The 18477-nt window shown below is 49.4% G+C and overlaps 1 protein-coding gene across 24 annotated transcripts in view; it reads left to right on the forward strand.

The window, feature by feature from the left end:
* Window positions 1-18477, forward strand: part of Bcor (BCL6 co-repressor) — a 120002-nt gene that overhangs the window by 85556 nt on the left and 15969 nt on the right. For 12 of the 24 annotated variants that reach the window (XM_087600027.1, NM_001434116.1, NM_001434117.1 and 9 more), the window contains 5 exon segments: window positions 10351-10476; window positions 11793-11871; window positions 12721-15561; window positions 16274-16327; window positions 16808-16994. In XM_087600027.1, the coding sequence (XP_087456153.1) occupies window positions 10391-10476; window positions 11793-11871; window positions 12721-15561; window positions 16274-16327; window positions 16808-16994 (3247 nt within the window). In that variant the 5' untranslated portion in view covers window positions 10351-10390. 24 annotated transcript variants of the gene reach the window in all.

An 18477-nucleotide genomic window follows, 5' to 3' on the forward strand; every position in this document is an offset into this window, starting at 1 on the left:
GAGAGATTTGTAGTCTGTAGGGGGAGATTATGAAAACCTTTTCAGTGACCTTAGAGATTGCTGTGATGTTTAGGGGAAACTGAGCTCTGGGCTCATACTGAACTCACCTGAGGTGAAGGAAGAGAATATGTGAAAATGGGGATTTCAAGTCACACAATTAGGCCAATAATTGGCTCCTCTCCGCAACTCCAGGACTGAGTTTGACCATGGCCCATTTTTACTAGCTGTGTGACCTTGGGGGCAAGTTATTTATGGCCTCTGAGCCTCAGTGTGTTTCTTCATTTGTATGACTGGGAATAATTATCTACCTTTAGGATCAAAGACAATGCTTGGCACATAGTAGGCCCAGAGGGTTAATAATTGCCTTGAATGACTGGTCATGTTTCTATAAGTTGCTCCCTAGTTCTCCAGTGTCCCAGGGACCAAGGATGCATTCAGGCCAGATGCTTCTGCCAGGGGCATTCCTCTGGGTAGGCCTATATGGGTTCCCCTCTTTGTTTAGAGTTCTTTGCTTTATGTCTTTAAGGGATTCCATATGCAACGACTTGGATTTCTCCTCCCCCCCCCAAATCCCCCACCCCCAGTCTTAAGTGGGATCATTATATGGGTCAGAATTGATTCCAGAACTGGTATCTAGGTGCTGTTTGGCAAATTTTCCAGTCATTATTCCAGGGGAGGAGACAGGGGCTGCCAAAGGAGAAGACCTAGTTGGAAGAGGTGAAGGAGTGGCCTGCTGCAGCAGCCAGAGGTGCTGCGGCTTGATAGGGATTAAGTCCGGATGTTATGAAGGCTCGATGTGGTTTTCAATAAAGTCAGCCAGAGATTGCTTCTTTTATATCGCGATGTATTGAAAAGAAATTACCAGCGCGAGAAGAGAAGCAGACCTGTATGGATCCAGACCGGTAGTAAGCTACTGTGATCAGGTTCCTCTTCGTCTCCCAGAGGGGAAGTCAGCTTTTGATTGAAGCTACACTTGGTTCTTGACTCTCAGGGGATGCCTGCTCTGAAACAGGAGCTCTCGCTCCCTTTCCCTCCCCCCTCTTCCCTTCTTTCCCTAAAAGCCTTTGTGCTGAAAGAGCTTCAGTAGGCATGAATCTCTGGTCCCTCTAAAGAAAGCTTGCAGCCTTTGCTGACGTTGGTTTGTGAGCAGTGGCTTTTACCAGGCCAGCAGTTTTGCCCCCCACCCTCCTCGTTTTAGCTCACTATTTTAGAGGTAGTGTATGGGCAGGATGCTCCCAACTATGGTAGTGGCTGCAATGTGGAGCCCAGCCGCCTGGAGTCTGAAGGCTCTGTAACCTTTGAAGGGGGGCCCCTCCGGAGGGGGCAGAGGTGGGGAGCTCGAGGACCCAGGATTGTTTTCGAGGGTCTGTTTGTTTTCTCCAGCCCGAGAGGGTGGAGACAGGCAAGAGTATGTTCTAGCTTTGAGTTTGATTTAAAAAAACTTGATTTAATTGGAGAAACTCCGAGGCATTTCACAGTTCTGTACAAATGCAAACTTGAAATAGCTCGAGACCTACGTCATTTAGGAAGGGATAAATGAAGTACAAAAATGTTCAAACTATGTAAATCCTTGGAGTTGTCTGCCCTCCCATAAACACATGACAAGTGCCAAGGCATTTCCAGTCAAAACACCCATGGACCCAGCAGTCTTCATCCTTTGTATTTATTATTTTATTAACAGCATTTTACACAGCATTTAACAAGCCCAGACTGCCCGCTTTCCACAGTGACTGGGTGGAAAATGGGTGGGGGTGGGGGAAAGTGGTCTACAAACCCACAAGCTGGTGAGATCTCCAGATGGAGAGGCAGTTTATTTCTACTGGCCAAAAGGAGCCAAAAGTAGTACTGAGAGAGCTCCCTTCCTATCCTAGGAGCGTGTTTGGGCTTCTAGAATGTGTCTGCTCCCAGCTTCTACTTGGAAGGTAAAACAGGGTCTCCTGGCTCCTCTCTCCTCTGCCCCCTGGTTCTTGGTGCTCTTCAAAGAACGAGTATTTGTCTGTCGTTATTCTATATCCTGGTGGAAAGTTTCTAACGAAAAGTAATGCCTTTCTTAAGTCATAAAATGAGCCTTGTATGATTATTTAATTAAAATCTATTTAAGGACCGATTAGGCGTGTAATTTGCGCTAATAATGACGATTATGGAAATGTTCAACTTAACCAAAAATCATAAAGGAGACATTTTGATCAGTGGGGCGACCAGTAAGTATTCAATGAGTTGGGCAATTTCTGAAAGACCAGAGGCAGACCTTGTGGCCCTGCACAGAATCCCAGACATGCCCAGCCTCTGTGACAACCTCAGGGGCCACAGGCCTTCCTATCACAGCCCCAGCCTAGCCACTTGCTCCAGTTGGCCTAGTAGTGTGAGCAGCCCTCTCTTCCCATCCAGCTTCTCTAGACTCTACCAGAGGCACAAACTCTGGGAGAGGGCTGATAAACCACAGTGAAATCACTGCGAAATGGCGGTGCTCTTGGGTTTAACAAACTGCACCGAGAAATGCGCGCTTCCTTGGCTGGCCTTGGCTAGAGCCCGGAGGGGTGGGGTGGGGGGAGCCAGGGTCCCTTGTTCCGGAGAAAGCTGCCAGCTGCTGGTCTTGGTGCGAAGGCGAAGGCAGACACAATGCTGCTGTTGTTGGTTTGATCTCTAACTGTGGATTGTTAGTCTGGCTTTAACTATGTGGTAAGGGGGGAATGTGAAGGCTGTTTACAGCGAGTGCAAATAATGTGACAGCTGTTGGCGCGCGAGCAGCGCTGCGCCTCCTTAGCACTCACACAAAGCGCGCACTATGCAGGCAGGCCCCGTGGAGGAGCTGCAGAGGTGGCCACCACTTTGTGGCTGGCGCTTTCGGATGAGAGAAAGCTGGGTCACATCCCGTCACCAGTCAGATCCCTAGCACACACCTTAAGGACTGCCCAAAGGATGGGGCAGGGGTGTGGGATGGTTTATATGTTGTGGCTTAGGGATCTTGTTAGACAGAGGTGTCAGGAGAAGGCTGGAGGAAGGTGGGGGTAGGGGCTGGAGTGTTACTGTCTAGAGGGGTTTGGCCAAGATCCATGAACCTGGGTCCTCAGCTGCTTGTGACAGAGTTTGCAAGATTTGGGAAAACAACCAGCAGCCCCAAGTAAGCTGCTTTGGAAGAATTGGTAAGAATGTGTTATTAACTGAAGGCTTTCTGGGGATCCCCGAGGCTCTGAAGGCTGTTCTTCCTCTGCAGTGTCTCTAGTCAGATAAGTTAGAGACAGGCGCTGCGGTGTTCTGGGCGCTGGGCGCTGTTCTTCAGGATGGAAATGCAAGTGTGTGGGTTCGGGATCCGAAGGAGTATGCATTTTCTGGGGAAGGGATGCAGGTTGACTTTGAGCCACCCGGTCTCATAACCTTCCCCTGTCAGAACACACTGCCTTCAGCTACAGCCACAAAAGGCCTGGTGGAATGCCTACTCTCTGGGCATTCATTCGGGTGGACAGGAGAGCAGAATGAAGGGGATGATGAGGACTGTCACTCTGTCTGTCCACTCATGACCATGCCTAGCTAGAGTCAAGAACTTGGTCTGTCTCTTGGGTGGCCTGGGGCAAGCTGAGAGTAAAGTGCCTTCCCAACACCCCAGGAATCCCAAGGTCGAAAGAAGCCTTCTTGGGATATAGAAAGGCTGTCCCTGGGATATAGAAAATCTTTGCAGGCGGACTTAGTTCTACAATCTTGCCTTCTGTGTTACCTTGGCCCTTATGAGGACAACGGATAGGATGTCTGAGTCTAGATACTCACCACCCCCCAGGTAGGATTTTTTTTCCCTACATAGTCCCCTTGGGGAGCTGGGAGATGCTTCTGGAGTGATACATGAACTTCGGTGCCAGTTCTATAAATTGGTCTCTTTTTATGACGTGTGCCATTTTCTGTAGGAATGTTGCTTGCAAAACGAGTTTCGCCTTGGAGGAAAGGCGGAAAGATAAACAAGCCTGCAACGCCAAAACACTGGCGGTCTTTCCTTCCTTCCAGCTCCCTTAAAGCAGCCGGGCTGTATTTCCAGGATTAGACTCATGCTTGTAAGGAGGGGCTCTGTTGGCTTTTTTCCCCCCAAGCAAATGCAAATTAGAGAAAAATAATTTTCTTTCAACGATATGCAATGTATTAGTCACTTGTTATCGGGCTCCAAGGCAGGCCTCATTTGCGCGTCTGCCAGCTCGCTCACATCTGCTCGGCGCTGTTGGGGCATTTTAACCTTGGCGGTGTCGTGTCTAGTCCCATGGATCAAGAAAGAGTAATTAAGCTCTGAACAGCCACAAAAATTCTTGGGTCCCCATCTATATGGCTTTGTTTTGGGGTGCTTTGAGTTCCAAGACTGAGTAGCAGACATGGAATTCTTATTGTTCCTTGTAAAGAAAATTAATCTCTCTCCTGCCTGTCCCCAACCCCCCAGTCTTCCCAGGACTTCAAGCTCTGCACAGACACCGAGAAGCCTGCATACAGATTTCGGGACCCTTGCATTTCGCATCTTACTTCCTTAAAAAGTTCTTTTGTGCTTCCTAGGGACAGCCTTTTGTAGAACTTGTTACTTTTTGTAGCAAATGTTTATACGAAGCTTTAGTGGAGACTACTAAGTACTCCGCTACTTAACCAAGTACTACTACGGCCTGTATTGAGGATTCCTCTCTGTCCGGGTGGATTCCCCAGTGGGGGACAAAACTCTGTTGGGCCAGGCCAGGTATTAGGAAGGGGGTGGGGGTGGGGAAGAGGATGGGATGTAAGAAGGAGCGCTGGCTTTCTTCCTAGGTTCTGGGTGTTGGACCCACCTTCTTTTCAAGGACCTCTTGTTTCCAAATTCACACCACCTGCACTTTGGATGCAGCTAGAGCTCGCTAACTAGTTATGTGGCACGGTCTGAAGGAGTGGGAAAAGAACAAAAGGCAGGGAGGGAGTCTCTGGCCATTCCTGTAGAAGGGAGGGGAAATGGCCATCTCTGTCCTCGGGTTGGGAGCAGTGGTAAATCTGATCCCCATAGCTGGGGCTCTGCCTGAGTAGAGGATGGATGCCCGGCAACTGACTTTTAGTAGACTCCTGGGCTCTGTCCTACCCAGGGCTCCATGCCTGTCCTATATTACAGTACACTAGACTCACTGTCATCTTCTCAGGGGAGGGTCCAGAGGAGCAACCCTCTAGTCTGACTGAGGGAAGCTCACAATGAAGGGAGGAAGGGTTTGCAGTCTTTACTCGTGGGCTTGGGAGCATGTCCCTTAAGGGCTCAAAATCTGCCCGAACCCAATCAAAAGTTTACTTTTGTTTGAAATTTGATGGTGAAGACCAAAGGAGTAGTGAAGACTCCGCAACGGAACTCCGGAAGTTCCCATGGGAACCCAGGGTTCCAGGCGTTAACTAGGAGGGTGGCTGACCAAGGGAGAACTGGTAGAGTTTCTGGAAGGTCTGAGAGGATTTCTGGCCTGGACTGCTACCTCTTCCTGCTGGGACCTTGGCAGGGGGCTGTGAGGAGGGGAAGAGGGGGCTAGTGAGCTCTGAGCAGGGAGAGTGTGCGCTGGGAAAGACAGTCCCTTTGTTGCAGACGCGTCACATCCAGCTCTGCAGAGGCGTGGAGAGGGGGCCGCCCCTCCTCCTCCTTTCTCTCTTCACTGCCACTGAGGGCCAAGTTTATTCCCTATCCTGATGGCTCTCTGCCGTGACCCTGGAGCTTCAGGAAGAAACTGGGGAGGTTCTGTACGCTAGGAAGATCAGGTCTGTGTGAACATTGTCGTCGTCCGTCTCCTCCTCCGCCCCTGCTCCCTGACTTTTACTAATATAAGATTTGGGGTTGTGGGTGGTGACACCCACGGAACCAGTGGTTGCGGTTTGGAGTGTGCACCTGGGCAGCCTGGCTCGCACACCTCTAACCCCATACCTCAGATAGATGCTAAATGGCTCAGGACCTGGGAGCAATTTGAGGGTCCCCTACTCATCAGCTATATGACATCTGGGAAAGCAGCCCAGGAGGACCCACCCTGCATTGCACATCCGGGAAAGCATTTTCTTTTCGTTTCCCACCCCCACATAGGCCCTCCCCCCAACATTCTAAAATAGGAACGTCTTCCCCCTCCCTTCCTTGACACCCAGAGCGTGGTGCTGCTGTGACTCAGTCTGCCTTTGGAGCAACCCCAGGAAGGGCTGGCACTAGCTTTAGGCTTGGGTGAAATCCACACTAGTCTGTGTTACCCCCTCCTGGTCTGGCCCCTCTGTATCTCCTTCCTCAGCTCCCCACCCATGATAGATAAAAGACCGTGTAGCCATTCTGGGACTATATTAACAGCGTGTTTAGTGGAGTCAGATGCTGTCTGATGGGGTTAACCGTGACAAGCTCCAGCTATTGCCAGGCAAAACTCAAGTCCATAGTGCAACCAAAGCCTCTAGAAAACACAGGGCCAAATTTTTACAGAGGAGGACCAAGGTTGGAGAGATTCGGTCACCTGGCCAGGGACACAGGGTGGGTGAGGGTGAGAGCCTAGGAGAGCCAACAGGTTTCTTTCTTCAGGATCTCACCCAGCACACTGACTGGGACCAGGCTGCCTATGTACCACCTAAACTAGACGCTGCTACAGACATACAGGTTTGTCCAATCTTTGGCTGCTGCCCACATAACTGCCTGTAGGATGGGGGCCGGAAGGGCCTTAGGGAAAGAGCTTAGAGAAGCCCCAAAGAACAGACTGCCAATGTTGAAGTGGACAGGTTTTTGTCTCTTCCCTAGTCGCTGCTTGGGAGCGACACTTTTCCTATTGTGGGTGCAGGTGGCATTGATGGCAGTGGGAAATGGTCTGCTATAGTGGGGTGGCAGTGGGGAACAACAGGGACAGTTAAGCCTAATGTTGTCTCTCTCTTCACTACCCTTTCCTCAGCCTCCTCACTTTTGTCTGCAGGGGTAAATCTTAAATGTCCTTAAAGATGAAACAAGTAAGTTGGCTGTGGTGGTATATGACTTTAATCCCAGCAGATACAGATCCATCCCTTGAGTTCCAGGCTAGCCGGGACAGAAAGACCTAGTCTTTTAGAAAAGGAAAAGGTGTGTTCTTTTTCTGGATCTCTACCTCGCTGTCTTGGCAGGGATTGTACACCCTGGGGGGTCACCTCATGAGGCAATTGGGCTCCTTTTCAGAGTTGCGGAGGTTGGAGGGACAGCACCTAATCTTGGTCCCTCTGACCTGCTTCTGCCACTCAGGCCAAGCATGGGTACTCTAGCCACAACCTTTGGCTCAGGAGCAAATAATTGTTCAAAGTCTGTTCAGGTGACTCCTCCGCCTCTCTGTTAAACCCAGTACATTCTAAGAGCTGCAGCCGCATGCCCTGAGTACCTGCCGCATGTAGGTTCCCAAGACCTCGGTTCCAGCAGGCAGGTACTGCACTTAGCAATCAACCAGTTCCCTCACAACAGGCTGGTGCTTGTAAAGTGCTTTTTCATGAGTGACGCCCCACATCTTGGCACTTCTAGAGGCACAGCCTGCATGTGGAAGAAGGGGTAAAGAATGAGTCTCTTCTTTATATATAGCAGCCCAAGTGCCTTGAGGTCTTCCATATCCCATCTACCACATTCCACAGCCAAGGGTCAGCAAAGTCAGGTAGAGAGAAATGTCCCGGCTATTTTACTAGGACTTTCTAGAAACTGGATGGGATGAAGTGTTGCTTTCTTCTACCTTTTGGTCTCTTTTTTTTCACCCAGGAGTTTGGGTGATGGTACTCCCTGCTCCTCCATGGTTTAGTAGAGGCAGAGTGCTTCTCCAGAGTGTATTTCTGCTGGGCTCTTGGGCTGCCCTTCTTTGTCACCCTAGAGAAGGGTCTCCTGCCTAGCAGGGCCCATAGTCATTGACTCTATTTCGCTCGTTCGCTCTTTAGCCAGGCACCTGAAGAGTTAAAAGTCCTTAGCTTGTTGCAATGAAATTATGGCTGGCGGTGGCGCCACTGTTCGTTCAACAGACCTCCACTTTTAAATAGTTCAAAAAAAAAAAAGTTCACAGGGCAGCTAAAGATTTCAAATGCGGGTACACAAGTGCGCACAAGCACTTGCACATGTGTGTGCAGTCCATGGTGCAACTCCTCCTGGTTTAACCCGCTCCCTGCAACCACATACAGAGGAGAATGAAATGCACTCCAGGCCTTAAGTCAACTCTCAGTCTGTCCCTGTGTCTGTGACACTTCATTCTGATGGCTAGTGTTATTTATCTGTGACAATAATATTGAAAAAAAAAATGATGCGTGAACCCCAGACAGGGGTTAAAGTTTCAGTTCTCCAGGCCGTTCCTTGTCCCTCACAGTCCGGGTGGCCTTTTCTGGAAAAACAAAAGCTACTGGGCTTTTGCGGGAAGAGGTCAGGCCTTCTCTATGCTGATTTCGATGGTTCTTGAGGGTCCCTGAGGTACTCTTCCCAAGGTGGGTTACTCTATGTAGGGCGCAGCTGGATTTCAAGCCTGAGGAACTGGACCATGGAGATCTGACTTTTCTCAGGCGGGTTCTTCTGAACCTTTTTCCTGGGGGTTGATTGTGGGATTTCTGCACTTCATCAGGGCTCCATGAGGGCATGGTCTGGCTCCTGCAGTGGCCTGCGGTTCAGGACACCTGCGCCCAGAGACAGTGCTCTTCTTGGTCAGACTACCCACAATGTCTTCCCTTTGTTGTGAGAGTGGGCAGGAAATCCTCAGGAAAGGGGCACTCGATGGAATGGGTCTTGGGTCTTTCCAGTCCCCGTGATGTGACATTCCCTGCAGGAAGAAATGGTGAACAGCTCCCACACAGCCTTCCCTAGTACCCCAGTGGGTTCCTCCGTGCTCTGTGGCTAGGACATTTGGAGATCCCATCTGAAGAAAGACCCTTCCCAGGAAAACAGCTTCGCCAAAGTCCATTCCCATGATGCCTTCACAGATTCCAGCCTCTTCAGGGCCCTCCCCTTCCAGCTTCATTGTTGAGCTCTAGCTGTGCGTGGTGTGTTGGTGCGTGTTGTTCTATGGTTGGGGGGCCGGTGGGGGTTGCTGGTGGAGAAAAGGCCTAGTTAGGACAAAGAAAGGAGCATAGCTGAGCTTTCGGATTCAGTCCTCCCAAGCCTTCCCCACCCCCACTCCAGTCCCTGGCAGAAGAGTCCCTGGACGGGGTGCCTCCACCCAACCGACCTGGCAGTCTGCTTCTCGTGTGCTAAAGTGTAAAAGCAAGCATTTGCATATTTTCTCCTGCTAACAAAGGAAATGTGTCGACTTAAGGGAACATTTGGGCTTTCGGAAACTGTGTGGGTGGGTGTGTGAGGGAGGAGAAAGAAAAGTTCCCCTGATGATCTATCTGCACACCAATTATTTCACACTCGGTTTTGGGTCCCGTGGAAAAATGCCGAGGCCTGTCCTGGACAAGGGAAACTGAGATGTGTTTGTGAGCAGGGAATTGCCGAGGGCCAACGGTCCCAGGCATTAAAGGCTCCCCTACTTATTAACCCAGCATTTAACAGCAGGATATGGGCTGAAGCGCAGTCAAAAGAAACGGCTCAACCTCCAAAGAGCAATTAAAATCCTGCACGAGGATAAATCACGCGCCGTGATAATCCTGTTAATAAAATGCAGCTTGTCCTGACCCTTTACTCATGCAGCAAACTAGAATGTGGTGTGGGTAGGGGCAGTGGGCTGAGAAGGTATGTGGGGGAGGTGGTCTGGGCTCCTTTGCACCCTCCCCTCCACAGCTTCCCCCTCCCATGAGGTGGAAAATGGGTGGCTTTTGCCTGTTCCCTGTGTGCCAGCGGCTCGGAGCCCATCAGCATCAGCCCTGGCTGCAAAGACTTATGCGCTAATGATTTCTTGTCCCCAGCGAGCAGGCGTCATTGAATTACTCAGCCGCCTCCCCCTGCAGCTCCCCGGCAAAACCACCCCTGTTAGGTGCTTAATCTAATCCAGGGCTCTAGTAGAGAGGTTCACCAGCCCACTGGACTCTCTCTTTCACCCTCAATCTTCGCGTTGGGCGCAGGACAGCTTTGAAATTCAGTCCTAACAATGTGCTGTAATTTGAGTCCCAAACCTGCGTTGCCACCTCACACTGTTCCTGCCTCTGCCACCCCAAAAGAGATGAGTGTGCCAGTGATCTAGCAACCTGTGCCTTTCTATTCCCTCCTCAAATATGGCTGCTTTCTCTGGCAAAAGGGTGGGCAGGCCCAGACCTGTGACTAGGATGGGTTTCTTCCTGTTAGCTTGCGTCTGATCTTCTCCGTCACTGGGACAGGTGTGTTCTTGGTTCATGGACATTTGTAGACAGTCTGTCAGGCACAGGTTATGTCCTATATGAATTACCTTGAAAGAGGCTTTGCTTTACCTAACCTCACGGGAAACCCCCCCCCCTTTCTTTTTTAAACAGACTAGACGCCTGAAACCAAGCTGCCATCCAAGGAGACGACATGCTTTCAGCAACTCCTCTGTATGGGAACGTTCACAGCTGGATGAACAGCGAGAGGGTCCGCATGTGTGGAACAAGTGAAGACAGGTGAATAGTCTCCAGGGCCAGGCCTGGTGAGGGAGAACAGGTCTTCTCCCCCACACTCCTGAGCAGAGCCCATGCATGCCCACCCCACCCCCCTCCTCACAGCCAGAGAGGGGCCCAAAAGGTCTGGACAAGAGAGATCTCCTAGCTGGTGGCCCTTGATTTACAGTTTTAACAGGCAGCCTGGTTCAGCGAAGCATTGCCGCCCTTTAAAAGATTAGCCCCTAAAGCGGCCTTTCAGTGCGCTTTCGTCCTTAATTTATTATTTCATATTTATGAAGGAGAATTAATCCCCATCTATATGCTGCTTTAACTCTAAATGTCAGGAGTGTGGGCCCAGGTGGATCGGCATTCGATGTGCTTTTAAAACCAATAGTTTGCTTAGTAATAAATGAGGAGATGGCTATCCTTTCCTTGGGTACAACCCAAGGCTTCAGGTTGCCCTCTGCTGCCCTTCTGTGTGGCTATTGGCCGGGGTTCTGTACTGGACAGCCCAGTTAGGCTTTCTAATCCGCGGTGTTGGACTGAGGCAGAGACAACTGAGCTGGGGGTGATTGGAGCAGCTTTGGGGTAACTGTGAAGCTTTTCCTCTGCTGCTTCTCAGTGATGTTATCCTGAGGATTTGAAAGTTGGCGTGGAACACTGTCTTTATCAATGCTCTCTGATAACAAGTCCCAGGACAGCCAACAGCAGCCTAGCCCAGAAGTGCGGCTTCCTCTTCTGCCTGGAGTAGCTGACATGTCTCTGATATTACTGTACATCCCCACACATCTCCACATTGTTTTGATAAAGGCTGTAAATATAACTTCACTATCACCATGGAAACTAGTCTCCTAGACAGGGTCCCTAACTTTGTTTGGTGGGGTGGGGGAGAAAGTTTTGAACGCCTGCCCTTGGGGTTAACACAGAGGTGGGTAGATGAAGGGGCTAGCCTGTAAACTTCTAGCCCGCTTGGTCCATGGCCATTTGATTTCATTTCTGCCCTCCAGAACAGCTCGTAAGGGTTAGCTAAGACAGCACTTGGCCTCTGTAGAAAAGGTCACGTGAGAGAAGTGTGCTTAATTTCTGACTTGCGCACCTCTGGGACATATGTGTTATTCATGTCCCCACACATGAAAGGCCTGCCTTCGCTTTGTTCTGCCAGGGTAATATTGAATCACCATTTGGGAGCGACTTACACTATAGGTCATGGCAGGGAGGGTTAAGACAGTTCAAAAAAATAAATGAGATTAGTAGAAACTGCTCTGGTCTGGGGAGATAGATGAAAGATAGATTCAGCAAGAAATGTTTTCATGAAATTGGTGTGTCTTTTTAAATAGGAAAATTCCTGTGAATGATGGCGATGCTTCAAAAGCCAGGCTGGAGCTGAGGGAGGAGAATCCCTTGAATCACAACGTGGTAAGGGATGAATGGCCTCTCTGGATAGGATGGCTATCAGTGATTTGTAATCAACTATGCATTAGTTTGAGTTTAATTAGGGAGTGTGTGTGTGTGTGTGTGTGTGTGTGTGTGTGTGTGTGTGTGTGTGTGTGTGTTAGCTTATGTGTGCGCTCAGGGCATCAGGGCCTAGCTATGTATTGCTTTTAATACAGTCTGCCCTCGCAAACCCTTGGCCACTTGGAAGCTGGGCCTTCCATAACCATCTATCCTGTTAATGCTCCTAGCTAGAAAATTAAATAATTTTCTAGCCTCCAAGTACTTCCTGAGGTTTACATGTTCGCAAGTAAAATAGGAAACACTGGACTGTCCTTTAAGGCACAAGGGAAAGGAAGTCAAAAGATGCAACCATACTTTAACCATCCCCTTCCCAAGCTCCTTTATTGATTTAGAAATAAGATAAGCTAAAAAGTTCCTCATACCCATTGTCCTGAGGAAAATTGTTTCTTGTCCTGTTAAACACCTTTCTGTGTCCAAGAAAAATGAATACTCCTCTCCCCAATCCAACCTGACAGGTTCCACAGGGATAGTATCCTGTACCCCACTAAGAGTGGTGCAGAGAATGTATTATTTGGTGTTATCCGTGCTATAGCAAAGACTTGGGACCGCAGAGGAAGAGTGTGCACAGATGAGACTTCTGAAGGATTTGAATGTGGGAGGAGTCAGGGCACTGGACACAGCAAAGCTGTCTAACTTTTCTGTTGGGGTGTTAAGGGTGATGTCATGTGACCCAGTGGGTGGCCTTTCTTCTGGATCAGGGCTGCTGCTGTGACAGGCGTCCCAGGTAACGTGTATTGTTCTTTTATAAAGGTGGATACCAGTGGAGCCCATCGGATTGACGGCCTGGCAGCACTGAGCATGGATCGCACAGGCCTCATCCGGGAAGGGCTCCGCGTCCCTGGAAACATCGTTTATTCTGGCTTGTGTGGATTGGGCTCAGAAAAAGGTCGGGAGGCTACCCCAAGCTCTCTCAGTGGCCTTGGGTTTTCTTCGGAAAGAAATCCAGAGATGCAATTCAAACCGAATACTCCTGAGACAGTGGAGGCTTCTGCTGTCTCTGGAAAACCCCCAAATGGCTTCAGTGCTATATACAAAACACCACCTGGGATACAAAAAAGTGCTGTAGCCACAGCAGAAAGCTTGGGTTTGGATAGGCCTGCCAGTGACAAACAGAGCCCTCTCAACATCAACGGTGCTAGTTACCTGCGGCTGCCCTGGGTCAACCCTTACATGGAGGGGGCCACTCCAGCCATATACCCTTTCCTCGACTCGCCAAATAAGTATTCACTGAACATGTACAAGGCCTTGCTACCTCAGCAGTCCTACGGCTTGGCCCAGCCGCTGTATTCTCCTGTCTGCACCAGTGGGGAACGCTTCCTCTACCTGCCACCCCCACACTATGTCAACCCCCACATCCCGTCCTCCTTGGCTTCGCCCATGAGGCTCTCTACACCTTCGGCTTCTGCAGCCATTCCACCTCTCGTCCACTGCTCAGACAAAAGCCTCCCGTGGAAGATGGGCGTCAACCCTGGGAACCCAGTTGATTCCCACACTTATCCCCACATCCAAAATAGTAAGCAGCCCCGGGTGACCTCTGCCAAGGCAGTCAATAGTGGCCTGCCAGGAGACGCAGCTCTCCTGTTGCCCCCGTCACCTCGGCCTTCAACCCGGGTCCACCTTCCAACTCAGCCCGCTGCAGAGTCCTACTCCGAGTTCCACAAGCACTATCCCAGGATCTCCACCTCCCCCTCAGTCACCCTGACGAAGCCATACATGACAGCCAGTAGCGAGTTCCCCACAGCCAGGCTGTCCAGTGGCAAGTACCCCAAGGCTCTAGATGGGGGTGATTGTGCCCCATCCATGTCTGGGCACTCCCGGAAGACAACGGTTCAAGACAGAAAAGATGGTGGCTCACCGCCTCTGTTGGAAAAGCAGACCGTTACCAAAGACGTCACAGACAAACCGCTTGACCTGTCTTCTAAAGTGGTGGACGTGGATACTTCTAAAACCGACCACATGAAAAAGATGGCTCCCACAGTTCTGGTTCACAGTCGGGCTACAAGTGGATTAGTGCTCTCTGGAAGTGAGATTCCAAAAGAAACATCTCCTCCGGGAAATGGCTGTTCTATCTATAGATCAGAGATCATCAGCACTGCCCCCTCATCCTGGGTGGTGCCAGGGCCAAGTCCTAATGAAGAGAACAATGGCAAGAGCCTGTCACTGAAAAACAAGGCTTTGGACTGGGCAATACCGCAACAGCGGAGTTCCTCGTGTCCCCGCATGGGCGGCACAGATGCTGTGATCACTAATGTTTCAGGTTCCGTGTCCAGCTCAGGACGCCCAGCCTCTGCATCACCAGCCCCCAACGCCAATGCAGATGGCACCAAGACCAGCAGGAGCTCTGTGGATACCACGCCATCAGTCATCCAGCATGTGGGCCAGCCCCCATCCACGCCTGCCAAGCACAGTGGCAGCACCAGCAGCAAGGGAGCCAAAGCCAGCAACCCAGAACCGAGTTTCAAAGCGAGTGAGAATGGCCTCCCGCCAACCTCAATATTTCTATCTCCAAATGAAGCATTCAGGTCCCCACCAATTCCCTACCCTAGGAGTTACCTCCCTTACCCAGCACCAGAAGGCATCGCTCTAAGTCCCCTCTCTCTACATGGCAAAGGACCGGTGTATCCTCACCCAGTTTTGTTACCCAATGGCAGTCTGTTTCCTGGGCATCTTGCCCCCAAGCCTGGCCTGCCCTATGGGCTGCACACAAGCCGGCCAGAATTTGTCACTTACCAAGATGCCCTAGGCCTGGGCATGGTACATCCCATGTTGATCCCACACACACCCATTGAGATCACAAAAGAGGAGAAGCCGGAGAGACGGTCCCGCTCCCATGAGAGAGCCCGTTATGAGGACCCAACCCTCCGTAGCCGGTTTTCTGAGATATTGGAAGCCAGCAGCGCCAAACTACATCCAGACGTCCCCACTGAAAAGAACCTGAAGCCAAACCCTAGCTGGAATCAAGGGAAAACTGGGGCCAAAAGCGACAAGCTAGTCTACGTAGACCTTCTCCGAGAAGAAACAGAGGCTAAAGCTGATGCAGGGGCATCCAAAGCAGGCCTTGTAGCTGAGAATGCGGGTCAGAACACAGATGCCGCCAAGCCCTCAGCTGACCCTGTGATCCAGCAACACCGTGAATTCATCTCCCTCAGAGAGGAACTGGGCCGAATCACTGACTTCCACGAATCTTTCACTTTCAAACAGGCCCCGGGCCAGCCAGTGTTCAGCTTAGGCAAGGATAGTGTGGCAGCAGGAAGCAACAAGGAGAACCTGGGGGTGCAGGTAGCAACTCCATTCTTGGAGACAGCTCTGGGCAGCGAGGGCCCTGCTGTGACTTTTGGGAAAACCCAAGAGGATCCCAAACCATTTTGTGTGGGCGGTGCCCCTCCAAGCATGGATGTCACCCCCGCCTATACCAAAGATGGAACCGATGAGGCCGAATCAAACGATGGCAAAGTTCTCAAACCGAAGCCATCCAAGCTGGCAAAAAGAATTGCTAACTCAGCAGGTTATGTGGGCGACCGATTCAAGTGTGTCACCACCGAACTGTATGCAGATTCTAGTCAGCTCAGCCGAGAGCAGCGGGCATTGCAGGTGAGTCCCCCACTTGAATTTCACTAACTTTATCAGTTGTCAGTTTTTGTAATGTACAAAGGGGATTTGGGGGAATGTGATAGGATAGAGCACCAGGCAGATTTGGTTAATAACACTTAGGCTAATTGGAATGTATGAAGTGTGTTCAGTAAGGGGACGGCGGTGGTAGCTTTTAGGAGGTTCATGTGTCTGGATACTTTAAGCTATTCTGTAGATTATATGAGAACTCTACTGAAATGCTGATAACAAGTTGTAATTATTTGTCTAAAGACTGCATGACGTTTACCTAGCAATTGCTTTGATGTCTCTGCCTGTAAGATAACAGATGTATCTGGAAGCATTGCTTAGAATACCTTACTTGATACTTGGTGGAAATGTGTAGCAGTCGCATGTTTGTGGGAATCGTGCAATTTTTTTCACCAAAAGAAAGAAAGAAAGAAAGAAAGAAAGAGAGAGAGAGAGAAAGAAAGAAAGAAAGAGAGAAAGAAAGAAAGAAAGAAAACATTCGCTTAAAGGGATAGAGTATGTATTTAATTTGCTAGTGAATTATGATAGATGTTGTATAGGAATTTCCTTAAGATATTTTACTTATAATTAAAAGATGAATAAAGCCAAATTGTTTTGCAATTGTTAAGAAAAAAATTGGTTTATGCTGATAAAAATGGATGAAGTTATCTAAATGATCCATTGAGTGCCCATTTTAATTACATAGATGGAAGGATTACAAGAGGACAGTATTTTATGTCTACCTGCTGCTTACTGTGAGGTCAGTTCTTCAAATTTTTATTACTAGAATCTTCCATAAACCTTTTGAGTTAAATTTCATTTCCAAATATACAAAGGGAAGTTTGTGGGCCATGGTCGTCTTTATTCATTGTACATTTTGTTTCTTTTCTGTTGTGTTTTTCTTTTGTTTCCTTTGCGCTGTGGCTTTGTTTTATTTATAACCTTCAAAAAAGAATGTCTGTCTCTATGCAATCGTGTATGTATGGCTATACATACACATTGCGTCTATATCTATATTCACACACGACTTTATGGATAAAGAATGTGACTATTCACATATAGACACTCTTAAATTTTATCTGCTAAACTTTAAAATATCTGAGTTGCATCTCATAAATTGTGGTTGGCTTTGGGCAAGCTTTTCTTTGAAAACACTTTCCTTTATAGTATAAGGCACATGAAATAGCCTTTATGGTAAGATGTTGTTTTTTTTCTTTTTCCATCTCCGTTTTCTTTCCAGCGTGCAATGATGCGCTTCTCAGAGTTGGAGATGAAAGAGAGAGAAGTTAGCCACCCAGCAACCAAAGACTCCGAGGTGTGCAAATTCAGCCCAGCCGACTGGGAAAGGTTAAAAGGAAATCAGGAGAAGAAGCCAAAGTCAGTCGCCCTGGAAGAGGCCATTGCCGACCAGAACGACACTGAGAGATGTAAGTATAACCCAGGAGTCTCCCACATGACAGTCTACTGGGGAATGGGACTCAGGTTTTTTCCATCTAGACTTTGTTGAGGTGGGATGAAGGTTGGTTAAAGCACCAGAAAGACGGCAACAGGTATTCACTGAGTTTGTTTGCTGTCATTGGGAGTTATCACTAGAACCCAAGAATAGCGTATGCGAAAAGGGCTACCAGACAGATGGTGGTTTATGGTCTGGAGTAAATGTGGGAAAAAGTAAGTGCCTTCCTGAGGATCTTTCAGCCTAAACAATAGGTCCCCTGCTGGGTTGGACTTTGGAGAGTTTTAAGGGTGCAACTCTTGGCGAAGGTCTTTGCTTTCCTCTAATGTGTATGCCTAAGGTTTGAGGCCTGCTCTGGCCTTCAGAATCCTTGCTAGGGAAAGTGAACTAGAAAGTCAGGGGAAACATGGAGGACAGCAGTTGCAGAAGCCTCCTAGACAACCCAGTCAGTGATGTTGAGTGTTTGACAGTCCTGTGTTGTTGTCCTTGAAGGTGTAACATACCTGGTACATACAGTTCTTGGTGCCTGAAGGAATCGGAGGATTTCTGGCCCAGGAACATGTGGTTTTGGCTATCTAGGGCGCCATCTTTCCTTCACTACCTCCAGTTCATCCTTAAGATCCAGCAATGCTCTGGCCAGCCTGCAGCAACAATCAGACCCAAGAAGGTTTGCTATGAGTTAGTCCTAAAGAAAAAGGTGGTTTCTATGGCAAGCAAGTGACACCCTTGGAAAGGGGCTCTTGATGTGCATCTAAGTATCAGAATGTTACTTCCTCCACTCTGGTGCTTAGAGTGGACACAAAGTAACCAAATCACCAGTACCTTGTGAGGTGCTTGGCAAGGAAGGAGGCCCGTAGGAGCTGAGAAGTAGTCAAGGTGTTTCTAGAAGGGAGGAGCTAGCTGCAAGTGGGAGTCCCCTTTGTTCCGAGTGAACGCTGGCTGAGAGATGCTGTAAGAAGAGGTTGAAAGGTTGGACATCTTCCAGCCTTTTGGCCTTTTCTTTAGTTTTCAAGTAACAGAGCCAGGCCCCAAGTGGCCACTACCATCAGATAAGAATCTGTGAGGCCTTCTACCTACCTGCCTGGGAGGTCCACCTCCTCCCCACTTGTTCTGTTTTGTTCACCCCTCCGCCCCCCCAAACCGTAAGAGATTAGGAATTGGAATGGCTTTGGGGGGTCCTCCAAGGCTCAGACAGTAGGCTCTTTGGTGGGGGCTGGGGATGGGATACCAAAACAGGGTTCCTGCCACTTGTAAGAGCCGGAAATTGCCATCAAGTGCTCTGTAGGTTCTGTGCAAAAGGCTTGTTTTTCAAGAAGGAAAAAAATGTCACTATCCCGTAGATGTAGCAGGGTTGGGGTGGGGTGGGGTGGGGTGGGGTGGGTGGGGACTATGACCAAACTGTTTGCATATGAGAACTGTTGCATATGAGGGGGGATTTGGAGTAGAGGGGACAGGAT

Source organism: Rattus norvegicus, chromosome X (genome assembly GCF_021556685.1).
Source record: "Rattus norvegicus strain SHRSP/BbbUtx chromosome X, alternate assembly SHRSP_T2T, whole genome shotgun sequence".
NCBI classification, from domain to species: Eukaryota; Metazoa; Chordata; class Mammalia; order Rodentia; family Muridae; genus Rattus; species Rattus norvegicus.